Source organism: Polistes canadensis, unplaced genomic scaffold (assembly GCF_001313835.1).
Source record: "Polistes canadensis isolate GaletaPanama2010 unplaced genomic scaffold, ASM131383v1 scaffold_21, whole genome shotgun sequence".
Classification (NCBI taxonomy): domain Eukaryota; kingdom Metazoa; phylum Arthropoda; class Insecta; order Hymenoptera; family Vespidae; genus Polistes; species Polistes canadensis.
In genome coordinates, this window is record NW_014569568.1 from 1,047,278 (window position 1) to 1,067,047 (window position 19,770).

The 19,770-nt window shown below is 30.4% G+C and overlaps 4 protein-coding genes and 1 non-coding gene across 8 annotated transcripts; 3 read left to right on the plus strand and 2 right to left on the minus strand.

Moving 5' to 3' along the window:
• The first annotated feature begins 107 nt into the window (after positions 1–107).
• Positions 108–6,670, plus strand: LOC106793966 (gamma-tubulin complex component 6). The gene is made up of 14 exons (XM_014761286.1): positions 108–565; positions 652–863; positions 958–1,196; positions 1,266–1,353; positions 1,423–1,782; positions 1,866–1,976; positions 2,045–2,215; positions 2,314–2,609; positions 2,686–3,137; positions 3,214–3,406; positions 3,483–5,088; positions 5,151–5,360; positions 5,471–5,643; positions 6,065–6,670. Exons 1-14 carry the CDS (start codon positions 370–372, stop codon positions 6,360–6,362), a joined length of 4,605 nt encoding a protein of 1,534 aa, XP_014616772.1. The 5' UTR covers positions 108–369; the 3' UTR covers positions 6,363–6,670.
• LOC106793968 (isoleucine--tRNA ligase, mitochondrial) lies at positions 6,597–11,888 on the minus strand. Of its 3 annotated transcripts, XM_014761291.1 has the most exons (15): positions 11,590–11,888; positions 11,371–11,493; positions 11,097–11,256; positions 10,788–10,992; positions 10,395–10,699; positions 10,154–10,320; positions 9,841–10,077; positions 9,596–9,768; positions 9,372–9,510; positions 9,097–9,254; positions 8,363–8,515; positions 7,579–7,795; positions 7,233–7,491; positions 6,968–7,149; positions 6,597–6,888 (listed from the first exon to the last, which is right to left on the minus strand). In XM_014761291.1, exons 1-15 carry the CDS (start codon positions 11,812–11,814, stop codon positions 6,652–6,654), a joined length of 2,940 nt encoding a protein of 979 aa, XP_014616777.1. In that variant the 5' UTR covers positions 11,815–11,888; the 3' UTR covers positions 6,597–6,651. The 3 variants fall into 3 exon arrangements, with proteins under 3 accessions (XP_014616777.1, XP_014616778.1, XP_014616779.1); XM_014761292.1 differs by lacking the exon at positions 8,363–8,515; XM_014761293.1 differs by lacking the exons at positions 11,371–11,493; positions 11,590–11,888 and having other exon boundaries at positions 10,788–11,008; positions 11,097–11,184.
• Positions 11,889–12,312: 424 nt separating this feature from the next.
• Trnar-ccu lies at positions 12,313–12,385 on the plus strand. The gene has a single exon. It is a non-coding gene; the product is annotated as a tRNA-Arg (tRNA).
• A 312-nt stretch (positions 12,386–12,697) lies between these two features.
• Positions 12,698–16,259, minus strand: LOC106793962 (asparagine synthetase [glutamine-hydrolyzing]). The gene is made up of 10 exons (XM_014761278.1): positions 15,611–16,259; positions 15,168–15,322; positions 14,953–15,078; positions 14,638–14,874; positions 14,370–14,544; positions 14,052–14,281; positions 13,838–13,965; positions 13,404–13,693; positions 13,074–13,308; positions 12,698–12,977 (listed from the first exon to the last, which is right to left on the minus strand). The coding sequence occupies exons 2-10, from the start codon at positions 15,291–15,293 to the stop codon at positions 12,803–12,805; spliced, it is 1,722 nt and encodes a 573-aa protein (XP_014616764.1). The 5' UTR covers positions 15,294–15,322; positions 15,611–16,259; the 3' UTR covers positions 12,698–12,802.
• Positions 16,260–16,491: 232 nt separating this feature from the next.
• LOC106793964 (MICOS complex subunit MIC27) lies at positions 16,492–18,672 on the plus strand. 2 transcript variants are annotated; one of them, XM_014761283.1, is made up of 7 exons: positions 16,492–16,710; positions 17,008–17,180; positions 17,322–17,458; positions 17,650–17,883; positions 18,128–18,309; positions 18,429–18,525; positions 18,598–18,672. In XM_014761283.1, the coding sequence occupies exons 1-6, from the start codon at positions 16,696–16,698 to the stop codon at positions 18,474–18,476; spliced, it is 789 nt and encodes a 262-aa protein (XP_014616769.1). In that variant the 5' UTR covers positions 16,492–16,695; the 3' UTR covers positions 18,477–18,525; positions 18,598–18,672. The 2 variants fall into 2 exon arrangements, with proteins under 2 accessions (XP_014616769.1, XP_014616770.1); XM_014761284.1 differs by having other exon boundaries at positions 16,502–16,664.
• The last annotated feature ends 1,098 nt before the right edge of the window (positions 18,673–19,770 follow it).

Below are 19,770 nucleotides of genomic sequence, written 5' to 3' on the forward strand. Positions count from 1 at the left end.
ATTTTACTTACGAAGCTTCATTGTTTTAATCACAAAGCCTTAATTTTTTTACAAATGTGAATTGTAATTGAATTTTTTGTTTAAGATGGTGAAACATTGTGTTGTGTTGGATTGCATTAACAGTAAAGAAAACAAGTCAGATCCAGCGAATCAATGCGCTCTCTAGTGGCAATAGAAATCGTCCTTTCATTGTGAATATTGTAGCCACATTTATAACACAGCGATCGTCCTCCTTGTATATAGGCTCCATGGGTTAGGTTGTCAAAACATAACAAATAATTGCATTGTATAATGAATGTGGAATAAAAGGTCACGTTTTATAGAGATATTTATTTTTTTTTTTATTATAATTAAAGTGTTGAGTGAATCATGAATTTGATAAAAGAAAATTCAGACGTTTACCATCTTATAACCGAACTAAGTAAACAAATATTTCAAAAACAGTGTCTGTCATTAGAACATCCATATCTGCAGAGTGTCAATGATATCGTTAAAATTAAAAAATTAAGAAGTAAAGCTTTTGAAATCCTATTAAATAAGAGCAAAATAACGAAACATGCCGATGGTATGATACATTTACAATAACATTATTTATTTCATATTTTTGTAATTATACAATATTATTTTACATTACGCTTTTAATATTTACAGAAGAGGAGACGAAGAAAGATCCTGTAATAGAGATATACAAGTATGCATTTGTATTAAAACTTAACATGAGACGCGTATCGGAAGGTGTATTATTAGAAAGCCTTGTGGATGATTTTAGCGTTAACGATTTACAAAGAGAAAGCATGGTGTATTCGGTTTTGCAACTGCTTACCAAATTACAAAATTATCATAATGATCAAGAGCCTGATTTAGTAAGTTCATTATTATCATTTAGTCAATGTATTTTCCATCACTTACAATAGTATCACGGATAACAATATATATTTATATGTCTTTGTATTGCAGAACATCTTTTACTACTCGAGTAGTAATCCTGCTCTATTGGAACCACTTCGGACGTTAGAGAATGTATCACAATTTCCAATATATCCTATAGAAACATTTATACTATCGAATAAATTGGATGCCATGTTAGATATTCAAAAATGTTATATCATCCAACAAACAACTGCTAATTCCATTAATAGATCATGTTTATATAATCAGAATATATTAAAATATTCGAATAAAGTAGAGTCTACTAGGTAAAGTAAAATACATATAAAATGCACATAATAATATATTTACATAATAATTATTTAACGGAATTTTAGAATTGACATTGGTTGGTTTCCCATACCAAAGTGTATAACCGATTCCTGCTCTAGAGATACTATTTCATATTTCTTACCACAGACAATGGTAAGCGTTCGTTTAGTGATATGATAATACAACATTGCATTTAATAAACATATTTTCTTTTATAATTAGACAGACATGAATTACAATACAAACTATATGGGTAAGTGTGAAAAAGAAGCCAAAGTAGAAAGGGATATGCCTTGGTCGAATATGAAATTTGTGAACAGATATAGTGAAAACCTTACTGATACATGGAGATCGTCCAACGAAAGCCTTCATAACGAAATTGTAAATGTTAAAGACTTCTACGACGAGATATGGGATAACATAGATATAAAAAATACTTTCATCCACAATTATCATACATGGGAAACTTTGGGAGAATTAGAGTTTCCAAAGCAATATCATTTTTTAACGGATACTCCAAATGCCATGTCCCATTTGACAAGAATAAAGCAAATTTGTACTTTGTTGTTACTTCCAAAAAGGGTAACATACATCTAACATATGCTATTCGATATCATAGCACGACGTGATATGAATAAATCTAATATAGATTTTTTATTCATCAGGTTATCAATAATATAGATTTTCCAGAAGAAATCTCAACTAAAGAGTTTGTAATGAATATTAAATTATTGCTATTGGGTACAGAAACAAAATCTTTTAAATATAATAACAAGGTAGAATATCAATTATTGGCATAGTTATATAATCAACTTGTATTATTATATTATATTTCATGATTTAGATTGGGTTTTACATGTGCCAAAATATTGTTATTTATGGTATTGACAATGAAACATTGACCGATATTTGTCAAAGATTTATATTCTGGGCTAATTGTTTCAAATACTTAACAAACTTGACTACACCAAATTCACATGACGGAAAGCTGCTGCAAGAAGGTCTTATATTCAAGGTAAAGTAGCTTCTAACGATATACTAAATTGTTTATTTTTATATATTGCACAGAAGTATCGCATTTTGTTTGTTTGATGTATTTTTAAATATTTTCAGGCAATGTGTACGAGTATCAAAGAAATACTTCTTCATTACAAAGCTGCTCTTTTGCGTATTTTTGAACATATTAACGAACCTACAGGATTACTGAATGTTTTGAGTAAAGTCCAACCGGTTGGTCTCTTATTGACAGAAGTAACTAAGCTCTGTCAATGCAGTAAGGAAAATGGAAAAATGGGTGAAAATAGCAATATTTTTGCTGTAGTTAACAAAATGATTACAAAAGTCACCCTTCCCCAAATCGCCTTTGTTTTGTATACCATTTTAAAATCCTGCTGTGAAGTTTATTTCCGGTATATATATATATATATACTTATTTATTTCATTTTTTATTCTTTTTCTACATTAATTTTCTATAATTTTGCATAGATTTTTACAGAAATGGCTATTTGAAGGTATATGCCATGACATTTATGGTGAATTTATGATTAAAGAACATTCACAGTTTCTACGTACCAAAGGCCCTAAATTTTGGACCAAAAGTTTTACCGTACATCACGAATCGGTTCCAAGCTTTCTAAATCGGTTAACAGAATCTATATTACAATGTGGCAAAGCAGTAAGACTTTTGAAAATATGTGATCCTAAGAATCCCGTGTGCAACGTTTTTAATTCTTTCCAACCAGAATTAAAAGTATGCTTGAGCGTTACGATGTTACGCGAACAGTTGATCAAATGTAAAGACTATAAACGTAGAGGAGAAGAAGCTCTAGGTCGACCTATATCGCTTTCAGTGGCGATTCAGGATCAAAAAAATGTTGAAAGAGAAAAAGCCAAATTGGTCATTAATGCGCAACAGGATACATTACTGAGAATAAAGAGTTAGTACTCTGTATATGCAAAATATTCTATAAACGTTAGGAAGAAAAATTCATTAACTAACCATTATTTTGATAGGAGAACAAGAAGAATTTTTGAAGACAACGATAGAAAACAAAAGAGAACTTTTGAAAGTATTAAAGGAGCAAGCTATTGAAGCTAATTTATATAAAGCAAAAGAAAAGGAAGCTGAAATGTTAACTGATAGATTACTTATGGAACAAAATAATCAAAGAGAAGAAGAATTATACAACAGGAATAGCTCCGAACGGTAGAAGAAATATTATTTCTTATTTTATACTTAGAACTTTCATATAACTAATAGGGGTTTCATTTATCTCTTCTAGTGGTTATCTACAAAAGTATTACACCGATCTTGACGCTACTATTCAGAAGCAACAGGCGCGCATGCAGTGGTGTAATAAAAGAATGAAATATTTTGATAAAAGGGTAGCTGCGTTAATGGAGGAAGATATATGGAAATGTACTCATGTATCAGATAGACAAGTATTGCAGAGTCTAGAAGACAATCAAACCGAGGGAGATATAATACCTGAGAGAAATATATATAATCTTCAACACGTTTTAAATAATATCGAGTCAAATACATTATCCGACAATATAGCGCAAGAAGATGAAAATAGTAATTTTGAAGAAGTAGAAATTGTGGAGATACAAGCATTAAAGTCCCATGGAGTTATTTGCGCTGATAATATCAATATTATTATTCGGTCTGACGATGAAACAAGTATGTTAGCAAATATTTCTGATAATAAGAACACAAATAAATCGTTTACGGTTATCTCGGATACACAGAGTAGGAATTTAGATATTCGGTTAGAAAATCCAACGAATATGAACAATATTTATAAACGGAATAATGAGAGAAGTAGTTTGCAAGAATTTTTACGAAGCGAAGTAGCCAAAGAATTACGATTGGAGAATGATGATCTTACGAATGAAGAAATACATAACGATACAAAAATTTTAAACAGACCTAAAATTCTTGAAATAAACAAATTTGATAACATGACAGAAGCGCAGCGTAATAAAATGAAAATGTTAAAACATGAATTTGGCGTAACGCCAAATAACAATCAATCGAATTTATTTTTTATGGAAAGAAGAACAATTCAAGATGATTTTATTATTAGAGCCGACAGCCTTTCTCAAGATAATAATAGAAATTATGCGTCAAGTGATGTTACAAATAATACAGTTAACGATCAAACAAAATGCATCAATGCAATGGAGAGTATTAGACGAAATAGTAGCGAAATAGTCGGTAAAATGAATAATCATGAAGATGTTGGATTTTTTGGTCAAATCAATAATATGAACGAAATTGCACAAATTTCTTCCATAACGGATAATTTAGTATCATCTGTAAATAGTATGATGTCAAATTTACCAACTTTTGAAGACGTTTCCCCTTTAGATATCAATAGTTCGTCTTCGTCGTCAAACTCGAAATTAAATGGTGACGTCCCTTCCGTATTTCCAGGATATTACAATGTTAACATTTCCACGCCTTTGGTTTCAAACGATAATGTTAATTCTTCCGATTTTACATCATTAACTATAGCTGATGTTGAATTAATAGATAATACATCTCTACAGGTTTATCTGGAAAAATCAATTATTATACCATTGCAAATACAAAGTCATATTGTTAACGATGCTGTTATTAAATATTTATTAAATGAGCATAATATGCTTTTACATTTGCAAAGCTTGAGAAGTTATTTCTTTTTATTAAATGGAGAATTTGCCAAATGCCTAACTAATTCTTTATACGCTCGTCTATACGAAATATCCGTACCAATAGAACTCTTCAATTCGGCCACTTTAACAAATGTATTGGAGCGAGCACTTATTAGCTCTTTCAGCAGCAATTACATGAATTCGGAATTACTTAGTCTTTCGGCCATTGATATGCCGATGCAATTACATGTAGGTTTCAATATTCTATAATTTGGGAGGACATATATTAAATGTAATTTTTATTATCGCAGATTTCTGATCCTCATGCCTTGGATTGCTTGTGCCTTAGTTACAAAATTTCATGGCCTTTAAATATTATCTTAGATGACGCAGTGATGTTACAGTATAGCAAGGTGTTTAAATTTTTATTGATGATTGGTAGAGTACTTTGGGTATTGCAAGAAGATTTTCGTATGATGAAAGTTGAGCACGAAGCATCCATGTCGGAACAATATCACAAGGTATTTCTTACTTTTTCATATTATCCTCTCACTTTTTCTTACAAAATGAACATAAAATCGAAACATTTCTTTTCTATCTCTTTTTAATTTCTGAATTTCTTATTTGATAGCTTCAACTGTACAGGCATTCGATGACACAATTTGTCAGTGCGCTTCATAATTATATAACTTGTAGTGTATTACATGCAAGTTGGATCGAATTTGAGAAAGATTTGTGTAATTCTTTGACTCTGGATCAAGTTAGATTTTCACATGTAAATTATATCAAAAGAATCTTATCAAGGTAAATCTATGAACTTCTTTAATGAACATGTCATATATATATATTACGGACCATTTGGGAAATCCGAAATTATGAACACTGTGTAGGCATTATTCACAATGGCAGACGTTTTTGGGCAATGTAGGAAACAAGAATTGTTACGGACTTTTCCTAGGCACTGTACATAATACTTTGGTATCCTTTAGAATATCAGATTACTATGTAAGCAATGTTGAGAAGAATACATTATCGGGCAACCGAACCCCCCTCTCCCCTATCTAAGAGATGTGAGAAATATGAATACAACTCCTCCATTGCCGAAAAATGCTTGCCGATGTGAATAATGTCTACGCAGTGTTCATAATTCCGGATTTCCCAAATGGTCCGTAACATATATATATGAGATATGAAGTAATACGAATCTTTATTAAATCCTTTGTAGGTGTATTCTTAATACTCGTGGAGAAAAAATGCGAACATGTTTGGGTAATATTTGTAAAGTTATATTAAAATTTCATAATCGATTAAGATCTGAAAACTGGATTTTTAATTCAGAAGGTTACACCCATCCTAATTTTAACAAATTAGAACAAATGTATGAGGTTTTCTGTGAATTACGTACGTATCTATCTCGTATAGCTCATAAATTAACTACCAGTGGATATCAGCCCCATTTAATACATTTTCTTAATATTTTAAATATAAATTACATGTACGATTTAACAGAGAAATCATCCTAGTTTTAGAATGTCAACAAATCATTTCAATTAAATAAATACAATTATTCTGATCTTTGGATATCGTTTACAAAGATATCAAATAATCGCACTTATATACTTATTTCATACTTTTTTTTCTTATAATATTTTATTTACGTATCTATGTACATAAACATGTTTTGTAGAAAATAACGCTATCATAAATAGCGATTGTTCCACCTAGTAATTTATTTACTTAATCTCTGTAAAGATACCTTTAAATATATTTATTGTTATTAAACTATTGTACTTTATAAGAGAATAAGATTATTCAAGTAAATGCCGTTGCTGATATATTTTTTGTATCGAGTATATTAATACAACGTTCACATATTTCTGCTCCGTAATTTTCAGGATGTCTTCGACAACGTTTACATAGTTGTCTATCTATAGGATTTAAATGCACCTGCGTTTCGGTAAGCGCATCGTTTTCTATGAGAGTTATTTTTGAAACTTGTAAAATATCACATAGTTCGGACAAAGAAGATTCCTTTTCTTTTTGAAGAATCTAGAAAAGCACAAGTATCGGAACTACTAATAAATCCATTACATATAGTAAACTAATTGATAGTACTTACAGTACTTACCGATAATAATTTATAATCTTCTTTAGTACTCATTATTGTAGTCGCTAATTCCCACGTATTTCGAGTAGCAAGTTTACTAACTTTACTTCTTAAACATAATGCAGCTTCTATACACTTGATGCTTTGCGATTGATTCCAAATTTCTGATACAGTATAACTGGTACAATGAAGTGGTATGTATTCTAATATAAAGCAAAGATTTATTCTACAACGTAATATCTTTGAACAGCGGTCCATAAAAAGTTAATTATAGATTTTTATTTACCAGTATTGGCATTTTTAGTGCGATGTAACCAAGCTTCTTCTGCCAAATGAGGTACAATTGGTGCAATACTTCTCAATACAACAGTTAGTATTGCATCTATAACTTTGATAGTAGCAGCACGATATGGTGATGTTATCGGATCGCAATAAAGCTTATCTTTATTTAAATGACAATAGATCGACGATACGTCGTTTGTCGTCCAATTTTTAATCAGTTTACATACGTTATGATATTGATAATTGTCATAGAGGTTCTGTATCTAAAAGAAATCAACCAAAGACGAATATTATTTTAAACAAAAAGTATATATAGTATTTTTCTTCCATCTTTGTTTTTAGATACTTACTTGTTTATTATAATGATATAAGCTATGTAGCATGTACCGATCAAGATGCAGAAACTTTGGATCTATTACTAATTTGGATTCTATATTAGAATTTAGAACACCCAACAAAAAACGTAATATTAATCTAAGTTTTTGTATAGATTCTTTACTTTCTTGCAATATTTCTTGCGTTGCACGTATTTGAGTGTGTTGACAACCATGACTGCCAACCCACCATCTAACAAAAGTATAATAAAATTATATATTATATTGAATGAAATTTGAAATTTATAAACATATTGTAGCCCAATCAAGTTAGACATGCAAGGTTACCAAAATTCGCATAGAGCTGAAAATTTGTACGAATGTTCGGAACACCATTATAAATGAAATGTGAAAAGTCCCCATCGATTCGACATTTACAAAAAAAATTTATTCAAGGTCAAATTTCGCAAATATGACTTTTTTCAACTTTTTGAATCGTTATATCTCAGAAACGGTGACTCTTAGGAGAAAAAGTGTGGAGACAATTGCTATTATATTATAGATAATTGCATGATTTAAAATTTTAGTCTGACTTATTTTTATGATAAAACTTACCGTTTGGTTGAAAAACATAAAAAATTCATATTTGTAAACTTTGACCTTGAATAAATTTTTTTGCAAATGTCGAATCGATGGGGACTTTTCACATTTCATTTATAATGGTGTTCCGAACATTCGTACAAATTTTCAGCTCTATGCGAATTTTAGTAACCTTACCCCTATTTTTTGGGCTAACTTAACCGGACTATTGTTTCTTTACCTTAATATATCAACTCCGTATGCATTTTTTTCTGAGTCACTCTTATCACTTTTACTACCTTTTGTAATATCATTCGGATGTATAATATTACCTTGTGACTTGGACATTTTAGAAGCATTCTCATCTACCACGAATCCATGTACGAACAATGCACTTTAAACGAAACATTATATATGTTATAGGGAAAGACCTTCAGGGATTGTGAGCTTGTCTAGGCATTGTCCACAATACCAAGCGGTTTTTGGCAACGTAGGAAACAGAAGAATTGTTATTTGCATCTTTTGTTCCTTATCATAGCGGCACAACCGGCATTAAGTTTCAGTTTATAGAGGTACACATAGTATAGCGGCACGTACAGTCTCAAAAACCCGTTCTAAGCGAGCAGCTTTTGTATGGGGGGGGGGGAGGGTGTTATGTGTCCTGTTGTCCGATAATGTATTCTTCTCAACATTGCTTACATAGTAATTTGATATTCTATAGGATACCAAAGTATTATGACAATGCCTTGGAAAAGTCCGTAACAATTCTTCTGTTTCCTATGTTGCCAAAAATTACTTGCCATTGTGGCCAATGCCTAGGACAAGCTCACAATCTCTGAAGCTCTCACTTTCCTTATAACATATACAAGAATAGAGAGGGATTTTTTATTCTAATTTGTACAACTTAAATATATGTATATGCGCATAAATATTATTACAATTAGCTATAGTTATTATCTCATTTTGACTACATACTTGTACGGAGAAGAGTCCTGAAGTGCAACGGAAGTTAACAAAGAGGACTGAAACCAGCCAGTAAGTTGATCTTGTCCTTCCAAATATAAATCTGCCTTTCTTTCTGGCAAAATTGCAGACCACGAAATGCCACTATCAAACCAAATATCCATAATATCCTGTAAAAAGGAACATTATAATTAACGATATATAATGTACGATAAAGAAGAATATATATTCAATAGATGAGCATTTAATAATATTATATCTTTTGAAATAATATTTTTCTTTCGTACTTCACCCTTCCTTAAATTGTTTTTATCGAGTTTAAATTTGTTAAGAATTTTTTCTCCCACTAATTCTTCCGTTGAAAATTTCCACCAACAATCTATGCCATTTTTTTCTATAAGATCACATAGTCTATTTATCCATTCTCTATAAGCGAAAGATAAAGTAATGAGGTAATAAGAAGATTACAGATAATATATATAAAAGTAATAATACACACGCGTAGAATTACCTATTCGTAAATACTTGTCCAGTATTTTTGAAATACAAAGCAGGTATAGGTGTTCCCCAAGATCGTTGTCGTGAAATACACCAAAACGGTCGTTTCATAATCTGCGCATGCAAGCTATTTAGAAAGGACGACCGATTTTTTTCTGGAAACAGTTGTATGGTATCTAAAATTTTCTAATAAGAATGAAAATTTATAAGTAAAATATTTGTAATGCTAGAATTGTTTTTACCAAATTAATAACTTACGAGAGCTTTTGTTTTAATGGAATTAATATCGACAAACCATTGATGACTTGCTCGAATTATAACTGGCTCCTTTGTTCGCCAATCATATGGATAACTGTGCTTAATAAGGTCAATGTGTAAAATGTCTTGGTTCACGCGTTGTAAAACCTTTTCAGTACCTTCGTCTAAAACTTTCAAACCTGCAAATTCAAGACCAGCCGCTTCCGTATATCGACCATTGTGATCTACTATGGATAACTGTGATCAAAGTTAAGAATGAGTCTTTTTAATTGCCTTTTGAAACATCTGTTTTTCAAATACATGCTATTCTTACAACTGGTATGTTATATCGAAGCCCGAGAAGAAAATCTTCGGGACCGTGCGCAGGAGCTGTATGTACTAATCCAGTACCAAGATTCATTGTAACATGTTCTCCTGGTAAAAATGGTAGACTTTCTTTAGTGATCGGATGTAAATACTTGGCATCGCTCAATTCACTTCCTACAATAAAATACATATACCTTATTCCTTTTGGAATTTTTGCAGTTTATTTGTAATGTGTATAAATAATTTACCATTAATGGTTGCTATCGTCTTTAAATGACCAATTTTTAATTCAATATCTTTCACCAATGCTTCGGCAATAATGTAAAAATTGCCATGAGCATCTTCTGTCAAACAATATTCAGAATTAGCAGAAAATGCTAATGCTTGATTAGCCACTAGAGTCCAAGGTGTAGTTGTCCATGCGAGCGCATATATCGTATTATTAGTAAATCTTTTCAACTTCAATGGTACGTCGCACACTTGTAAACGAATAATGGCACATTTGCTTTCGTGTTGTTCATTATACACCAATTCAGCTTCTGCTAAGGCTGTTCTATTAAGAATGAAGATTTTTTGTAATATAAATTTTAATTAGTAAGTAAACTTAGACTTCCATTCGAGTAACTTTAATTTGATTGTACCTAGAGGAAGGAGACCAATACACTGGTTTAAAATCTCGAAAAATGAGCTTTTTCTCATACAAATTTATAAATTGCTGTAACTGATTTTGGATATATGAAGATCGATTTGTAAAATAGCATCCAGTTTCTTTCCAATCGGCCATTATACCCCAGGAAGAAAATACTTCTCTTTGTTTTATAATAGCATCTTCAGCAAATATACGTGCTAAAAATATATTATTCTATATAATGCAACAGAGAAATAAAAATAACTTGTCAATTTTCTTTGTATCCTACATTATATTGTTAACACAAGGCGATACAATTTACCTTTATGTCGAATTTCTAAAGGATTCGACGTTTCGTTTCCAGTATTAATGTTCTTAATTGCTTTAAGTTCAATTGGTAAACCATGACAATCCCAACCTGGTACGTAATGTACTCGCTGACCTTTCATTATCTTATATCGCAGAGTAATGTCTTTTAAAATCTATGAATATATAATAAGATTTTTTTAATTTATAAAATGTTCCACTTATAAGAGGATTCATAGAAACGTGGCAGGGAAATACAACTATTAAATGAATTAATTGCAATATTAAACCTTATTAATTGCATGGCCCATGTGAAGATCCCCATTGGCATAAGGTGGTCCATCGTGCAAGACAAAATCCGGTCCTACCAAATGTTCTCTTTGCCAATTATACAAATTTAAAAATCCACATTTCTATAAAAGTTAAGGTTTTTCTTATTGAAAGACTTAACTTTTCTTAACTTAACTTTGAAATGTTAGTTATACAAATGAAATAAAAACAATATTTACTTCTTGCAAATATTTATCCATATCCACCCGCTTTTTTCCGCTTAGTCGTAATTGAAAGTCAGTTTTAGGTAATATAACAGTTTCGGAATATTTTTTATTATTTTTACCTTTAGCAGCATCGTGTAAATTTTTCACGTGATTTTTGTATGACTTCGTAAATTTCGAAAAACAGAAATTACAATGTTTTGTCGACATTCTTAGAGAATATAAATGTTTGTATTGCATTTTCTTTGTAAATAAATGTCAATTGCATTATTATGCTACAGAAAAGGTATGAAAATTGGTTATTTCTTTCTTGCAAAGAAGTCTAGAGGGCAGTAACCCTCTACTAAGGAGTTTCACGCTAGATCACTAGATGTCAATGTTACGATGTAAACAAAACAACAGCAAACACGTGGGAGACTTTGACAGTCAAGTCCTATCGGATTTCTTTATTGGAAATTCTGACGTCGGCGCTCAAATTTTTTTATTTTTTAATAGAAAATATATATTATGAGACAGCTCATTATTTTCACATTTAACACTCTAACTTTTAACATTATCATGAAAAACATTTTGTCATAAAATATTTTACTTCGTATATTTAAAATTATGTTAAAATATAATATATTGTTTACTGCTATTACGAACGAAATGGATAATTAAAAAATTAATGTTTTCACAATATTTATTAGAATTATATTTTTACTACAATTTGTATTAATAATTATCTTGAAGTTGTAAGCCCCTGTGGCCTAATGGATAAGGCATCGGTCTCCTAAACCGGGGATTGTGGGTTCGAGTCCCACCAGGGGTAATAACATTTTTTTTTCATTCTTTATTTTAGTATTATTGATAAATTAAAAAAAAGACATGTTTTTTAATCTCGGACTATAGATGTAATTAAACGAGAATTATCACTGCACATAATAATTAACGAGTTCGATGTACCTCTTAACTAATTTTTAACATCAAAAATAATGTACGATTTTTAAAAAATTACACTTCGTGTTTATGAAGTATGATCAAATATGCTAGCAAATATTTTGATATCCGATATTATGATATATAAAAGCACATAATTCTTTTATAAGGTTGGAGTAGAAAAGGAAGAATGTTACAAAATTTATTTCGCACAAATTAACAATTATATTATGTTATTAAATATAAGAAAATGAGATTACACATTTTCTACATATGTATCATATGAAAATCTTTTTATATAATTCCACCTTCATTTCTCAATCTCAGAGATAGCTTCCTGATGACCGTTATCACTATCTATATCTGCAGAATAATGTTTAATAAATCGTGCAGACGGATCCGCGATGTCTTTTACCCAACGTGGCATCCAAAAGTAAGGAGTGAAAACTTCAGCTTGACCACCGTAATATGATTCAAATAAATTTCTGTTAAAAACGAGAAACATTCATTTGGTTAGATTTTCGATGATGATAATACTTCAATTTATCATGTAAATATTTGAAAAAGATTGAATCGGTCACCTATAATAAAAGGCTTCTTTAGTCTTTGGTGTACAATGGGGATATTTAACGTGTGCCTTTGCTAAATCTTCATCTTGTACCTTATCTTCCACAATATCTTGAACAATTTGAAAAAGAGATTTTTTAATGGAAGTAACGCCATCGCTGAAGGCTTCTTTATGTCGCCAAAGTATGTTGGACGGTAGTATGCCAGTGCCATCAAATGCAGATCTTAATAAATATTTTTCTATTCCATCTGTATTAAGAAGAATTGAAATTAAAAAATAAGAAAATCTTCATTCTGAGAAGCAGAATACATAAAGTAATTTAAACAATGATAACTTTAATTACTTTGCGGTTGTCTAATGGCAGCATCAAGTGATAAATAGTAATTTGTAAACTGTATATCAAGAAATGGAACTCTAAGTTCTAGACTGAATGCACTAGTTGTCCTATCAGCTCTTAAACCATCATAAAGATAAATGTCCTTTAATAATCTAATTGATTCGTTGTGCGCATCCATAGCTGTAGGAGCATCCCTGAAATAAATATATCCTTGTGCTAATTCATCTGCACCTTCTCCACTAAATATAACTGTTGTTTCTGTATTTTGGGAAATGTATCTTGATATAATATACATCCTAAAATAGACAAATAATATTTATAATTATTAATCATTCATTCGGTATTATTTTTAATTCGATGCAGTTATCTTTTACTCCTTTCTTTAAGTTTTTTTTCAATAATCAAGCTATTTTCAATGAAAAATATATGAAATATTTTACCCGATAGAAGCTCGTATTGTTGTAATGTCAAATGTTTCTAAATGATAAATAACTTTATCCAAAATCTCAGCTACATCTTCGGGAGAGAAAATAATTTCATGATGTTCGGTTCCTATATAGTCTGCGACCTGGTAAGTAAAAACTTATAAAACCGTGTAAAAAAATATATATAATAGAATAGCAACAGGAAAAAGGCATGAGCAGTAGTAGTTACCTGTCTTGCTGCAATAATATCTGGACTATCTCCCATGCCTATTGCAAAACTTTGTATTTTATATGGCAACTTATGTTTTTGTGCATGCTGTACAAGCGTAGCTGCAACTAAGCTGGAATCTAATCCACCAGATAACAAACAACCTATTCGCCTATCTGCCAACAAGCGTTTTTCTACAGCCGCAGAAAATAACTTTCTGATGTTCTCGTGTACGTCGCTATTACTTAATACTACAAAATTGTATTTTATATCGGATTATTATGAACATTAGATAAATATGAGAAACCATTTAACTTAATGTTTTAGTGTCTAACATACTATTCCATGGCGTATAAGCTAGAAAATTAGGTTTGTCTCCGGGCTTATGGTAGTTGATGGTTTGCAAAAGTCTTGTTCGGCCGTCATTTAAAAGTTCATATTCCTCGTAATTACCAGGTACAAATGGTTGCAACGTGTACTCGTCTTGTATACGTTTGGATATATTAATGAGCCCCTGCATATGTATACATATTGTGTATTATAAAGTATATATTAATATACTATCTATTAAGATACATATATTGAAAAAAGGTAGCTTTAATGTTACTTTGCTTTCAGAAGATATCCCCAAATGTCCAGCATTTGAATATAATTTGAATAAGGGTCTAACTCCATATGGATCTCTTCCTAGAATGATTTTTTTCTTTTCGATATCCAGTAAGCAAAATGCAAATACACCATCTAGAGATCGTGCAACATTATCCGATCCACCTTGAGCATATAAGTGCAAAATTACTTCTACGTCGCACTTGGTTGTATATTGAAAATTGTATTGCTCTCCTAGCTGTAAGGTTGAAAAAAGATGAAGTTTATAACATAATATAATAGCATGTAATATAATTTACATTGTTTGTAGGTTTACCTTATTACAGTTGTAGATCTCGCCATTGCAAAGTAAAAATAAATATGGGTATTGGTTAAGCCTCATCGGCTGCATCCCATTAAGACAATCAACAATCGCTAATCTATGAAACGCAAGATATCCATTCTACGAGATAATTTTTTTAATGCTTTAAATATAAATCCAATAAAATATTATTTTTGATTGTATTATTTGAAAAGAATCGTCATATATACCTTAACTCTATTATCAAATTCAAGCCGAAATGCTTCTGGACCACGATGAGATATTTTTTCAAAATTTTCACAAATACAAGTTATAGGCTTCGTGTCTAGACCAAATAATGCCCAAATTCCACACATTTTATCTACTTTCCCTCAAACTTCTTTCTCTATAGATATTATTATTTAACGATTATTATATTCTTTTATAATATATTTGACAATTAAAATTATTATCTCTTGTTTTACATATTTTAATAACTTATTTATAAATAACAATTATTTATGAATAAAATTCCACTGTTATACATATATGAAATGATGCAATTAAATATTTAATATTTCTACTTTACGTGTCTTCATTGACATTAAAAATTATGCATATACTTTACATAAGAATATATGAAAAATGATGAAAAAATATTTATTTATTTCTATACAATCTTGTGTGTAATTACCTTGCAATGATCTATAAAAAAATAATGTTAAATCCCTTAACACGTGGAACACATGCGTTCACGAGTAAACTACTCATAGATTACACGTTAACATGATCATTATTAGATAATCGAGTAGAGTTTACACGACCTTGAACCATGTGTTAAATCTGTTCAAAGCCGTCTGATATTTGATATTACGGGAAGAAAATCGCTCTTTGATAATGCATACTTTTGGAGGTTTCATGCTCAGTTTGAATAGGAACGAACCACGTACAATCAACAACATATTATATATATGTATCCACTCTTTGACTACTGACTCATTATACTTTACAAAATAAAAAAAAATTCATTTGGAAAAAATGATTAGAAGACGATGAGGTGCATTAGCTGCGAAGTAACACACACCGTATACAGTTGTAAAGGATGTTACCGTAGCAACGTTTTCCTTTCTAGAAGTATTATTTTGTGTATGCTCAAGTTCAAATACATAAATATCAACTCGGATTTTGTGGCTATTCAAATTGAGATAATATCAAGTGTTTTCATATCATTCAATGGGGAATGAATGATTTTGTACATAAATTTTTAGATTATACAATAGGAAATATTTTTGGAAAGGATATAACGTGTCGGGAACCGCTTCATCGTTGCGATATTTATCAACCCGGTATTATCACCGAATTTGGAAGAGTTAGTATAAAAGTAAGCGTATAGTATACGGTTTTTAATATATATATCTTTATATATATATATATGGAACTATATATTCTTATAGGAAAATATTTAGTATTTATTTGTTCCATACTCAAGAAATTTAAATCTGTCGGTAAGTCAGTTTTTGAAAGATTTCTCGATCGGTATATTATTCACCTTCTTTACCAAATGAATGGGATTACGTATCCATAGTGTATCCGCGTTGTAATTTGGTGGGTAAAGCGTCAGAGTTTACGTCATCTCAAATTCAGTTAAAGACCCATATTATCTTTCTATATATTTAATAATCCGTGTAATAATATTCATTACGAGTTGCTTTGATTATCTCATCATAGTCTACTAAATAGGAGTGATTGTACGTATGCACAAAAAAACACTCATTTATAATGAACAGATTAAAGGTAAATGTATTAGATAAATGGTAATAACTTTAGTTTCTTTTAATTTTCTTTACAAATATTCTTACATTTTTCTAATATTAATCTTTTCATTGAATTTTCTGTAATTTTAATCGTTGTTTATTAACTATAATATAATAAGGATTAATATATCATTGTATTACCTCTGTATTGACTTATTTCTTATTATTATTTAATGAGAGAACAAATAGTATATATAGTTCTTATTCCATTCGATGCTTTCGCTTTATTTTGTCCTGTCTCACATAATTTAAATATTATCCATTTATGTTTATACAGTTGGTGAAAAAGTTTTTAATGCCATGTGGACTTTGCGCTGCAGTGCCAGTAATTAGATCTCAATCTCTTCAAGATTATCCAGAATCTTGCAATCATAAGAAAGAAAATATGATTCGTCCATCCGAACTTCCTATTTATCCATTAGAAGATGTTTACTCCAAAGATATTCCATGGTAAACCATCGGTAATACGTTTCCTAGTTTTGGAAGAGTAGTACTTTTATGCGTTTTTAGATACGTTTATATATCACATTTTAATCATTTATACACATATGTCACAGTAGAAACTTAGATTGTTAGAGATATTACTTGCAGTTCAAATGTTTATCCATCTGCCTTGGAGCAACAATTTGGAACGATTAGAAGATCTCTGCAGGGCATTATGTTGCAATGGCATACCATATCGGATACCATTTCATCTAAGATCAATACTGGACTGGAGCATAGTCAATGTAAGGAAATATATTAGTTTATTCAAAATACTCCTTTTTTACTATTCCTAAAATAAAATAAAATCAAATGATAAATGTTAGTTAATTGATAGTTAATATTATAGTGATTTGCTAATCATACGCATAAACAATATCTTCAAATGCCAAATTGTAAATGTAATATTTCTTCTGCTTGTTCGATCTTGTTTTAGTTTTAGTAGAATATCTTCAAGAAGAAGATAATACTATGCCACGATTTGGTGCTATCGGAATCGGTGGACTGACAGGTTTAATATTTGGACTTAGAGGAGGTATTATCAAGAAATTTGTCTATTCCAGTACGGGTGCTCTTACCGTTGGAGCCATTTGTTATCCTAAGAAAGCTCAGGAAAGTTTTGAATATGCCAAACATTATGCTAATGTTAGTTATAACTTTATTTACGGTGGTGAGTAGAAAGATTTTTTGATCATTAAGTTAATATCATTATTTATTCTACCTGTCAATAAAACATTTTTCTTATCATTATATTTAATAGAACGTTAAATATATCTTCTCTAAATAGCATGTTGTTTCTACTTGTTTAGAGTTATTTATAAAAGATATTTTGCATACATAAGAGAGGTTTTTCCCTATTATGAATTGTTCGTCGGTGTCTTAGATTTGAAGATTATATTACTTACATATTTCAGTGAAGCCAGGAGATGGCGAGCAAGCATTGCCAGATATTAAACTGCCAGATATGTCGACGTTTAAAATACCTAATACTTTTTCGGAATTCATTGAATTGAGCGCTAATATGGGTCAGAGTATTTCCAGCATGGCTGGTTCTTTAAGCGAAAAAATATGGGAATTTACAACCGATAAGAAAGAGGTATATCATAAATGAATGAACTTTTCGTGAAAAATATACGATAAGTTTGTTTAATCCCGATCATGCGTGCTACGTGTATAAAACTGTTTTCTATATAATCGAATGTCGTTGCGTTGCAGGTGACGAAATCCTCAACAAACTCTGAAAACAATAAAAAAGTCGATTGAAAAGACATCATCGGATTATTTAAATCGTAGTTGTCCGTCAAAATATATGGTAATAAATATTAAAGAAACATTTTATTATTATTTATATATTAATGATATATGTATACACTTATTTTTATAGGTATTAACAAAAATTTAGGTAATACTAATAGAGTGGCAAGAAGAAAAATAAATGTTATTTCAAAAGTTTCTTAAATCTCTCTCTCTCTCTTTCTTTCTCTCTCTTTCTCTTTTTCTCACTCTTGTGACAAGTTTGGAGATTTTTATATTATAATATGAATGACACCGCATAGTTGATAAAGAAATACATACATGGAGGTCGATTTGACGTTGCACACGCATTTGCCTTTTGATTAATTAATCATATAAGTTTTGCGAGAATCAATATATTTAGTAATAGTAGTAGAATTTGTGTGTGTGTGTGTAAAGTAAGTAGTAATCTGTTATATTTATATAAATACGTATGTACTTTTTATATAATTTGATAATTTCTTAATATATTTTTCCACAACACTTTCAAGTTGGATCGTACAGCATTGTTTCAGCATATATACGAAAAAATGTATAATATTGAAATTTGATAAGCACATTGAGAACGTGTTATACCTTATTACAAATCTGTCATAGTAGCTTAATGAAAGTACTTATATCTTTTTATTTTCTTTCTACGTCCATTGATTCCTACTGGTAAAGAGAGAATGAGAGAGAAGGAGAGAGAAAGAGTCCTCTTAATTGACTCGGCGTCGAGCGCGTTAGGGCCAATTGTTAGGGTAAATGTGGTAATGTAATACTGTCGTAGAATCTTCCCACATCTTTCCAACATGTGGCGCTTCATATTCGCCTAGCTGAATGTTACATTCGCGAGAATAGGTTTCGCGTGTATATCTCTTGGATTGGTCTCGTTATATAAATGTACGTAGGTGAAGTGTAACACATACTACAGGTAGTTTGAATTCTAAGCTTAATATACGTACGTAGATTTTAGAGTCACGAAACTTTATCGGAATTTTAAGATACTTTTTATATTCTCAGAGATTTCATTAATACATCAATGTAAATATTATTCAATTAAAATGAACAAAGAGAGTATAAGATATGAATTAGATTCATTTAATTATTAGAAAGAGAGAGATAATAAATATTTCCTCGCTTATTTCGCGAACCGAATCGTAACGTATGTCGCCGCGGTATTTTGCATCGATTAACTATGTACATCGAAGTATAGATATATATGTTAGAGACTAGAATATATTGCATATTAAATATTCGAGTAATTATTATAGAGCAACGTTGT

What these genes read in the sequence shown, in the direction of transcription:
- LOC106793968 (XM_014761291.1), bottom strand. Translation starts at nt 11,814, where the DNA reads ATGCAATACAAACATTTATATTCTCTAAGAATGTCGACAAAACATTGT. An exon ending in TGGATAAATATTTGCAAGAA is followed by an intron (nt 11,494 to 11,589) that starts GTAAATATTGTT and finishes TAACTTTTATAG; the next exon opens with AAATGTGGATTTTTAAATTT. An exon ending in CAGGACTCTTCTCCGTACAA is followed by an intron (nt 8,516 to 9,096) that starts GTATGTAGTCAA and finishes TTTCGTTTAAAG; the next exon opens with TGCATTGTTCGTACATGGAT.
- LOC106793964 (XM_014761283.1), top strand. An exon ending in TTATAACTTTATTTACGGTG is followed by an intron (nt 17,884 to 18,127) that starts GTGAGTAGAAAG and finishes TACATATTTCAG; the next exon opens with TGAAGCCAGGAGATGGCGAG. An exon ending in TTACAACCGATAAGAAAGAG is followed by an intron (nt 18,310 to 18,428) that starts GTATATCATAAA and finishes GTTGCGTTGCAG; the next exon opens with GTGACGAAATCCTCAACAAA.
- LOC106793962 (XM_014761278.1), bottom strand. Translation starts at nt 15,293, where the DNA reads ATGTGTGGAATTTGGGCATTATTTGGTCTAGACACGAAGCCTATAACT. An exon ending in ATATTATTGCAGCAAGACAG is followed by an intron (nt 13,966 to 14,051) that starts GTAACTACTACT and finishes TTTACTTACCAG; the next exon opens with GTCGCAGACTATATAGGAAC. An exon ending in AAAGAAGCCTTTTATTATAG is followed by an intron (nt 12,978 to 13,073) that starts GTGACCGATTCA and finishes CGTTTTTAACAG; the next exon opens with AAATTTATTTGAATCATATT.
- LOC106793966 (XM_014761286.1), top strand. Translation starts at nt 370, where the DNA reads ATGAATTTGATAAAAGAAAATTCAGACGTTTACCATCTTATAACCGAA. An exon ending in ATTTCTTACCACAGACAATG is followed by an intron (nt 1,354 to 1,422) that starts GTAAGCGTTCGT and finishes TTTTATAATTAG; the next exon opens with ACAGACATGAATTACAATAC. An exon ending in CTTTTAAATATAATAACAAG is followed by an intron (nt 1,977 to 2,044) that starts GTAGAATATCAA and finishes TTCATGATTTAG; the next exon opens with ATTGGGTTTTACATGTGCCA.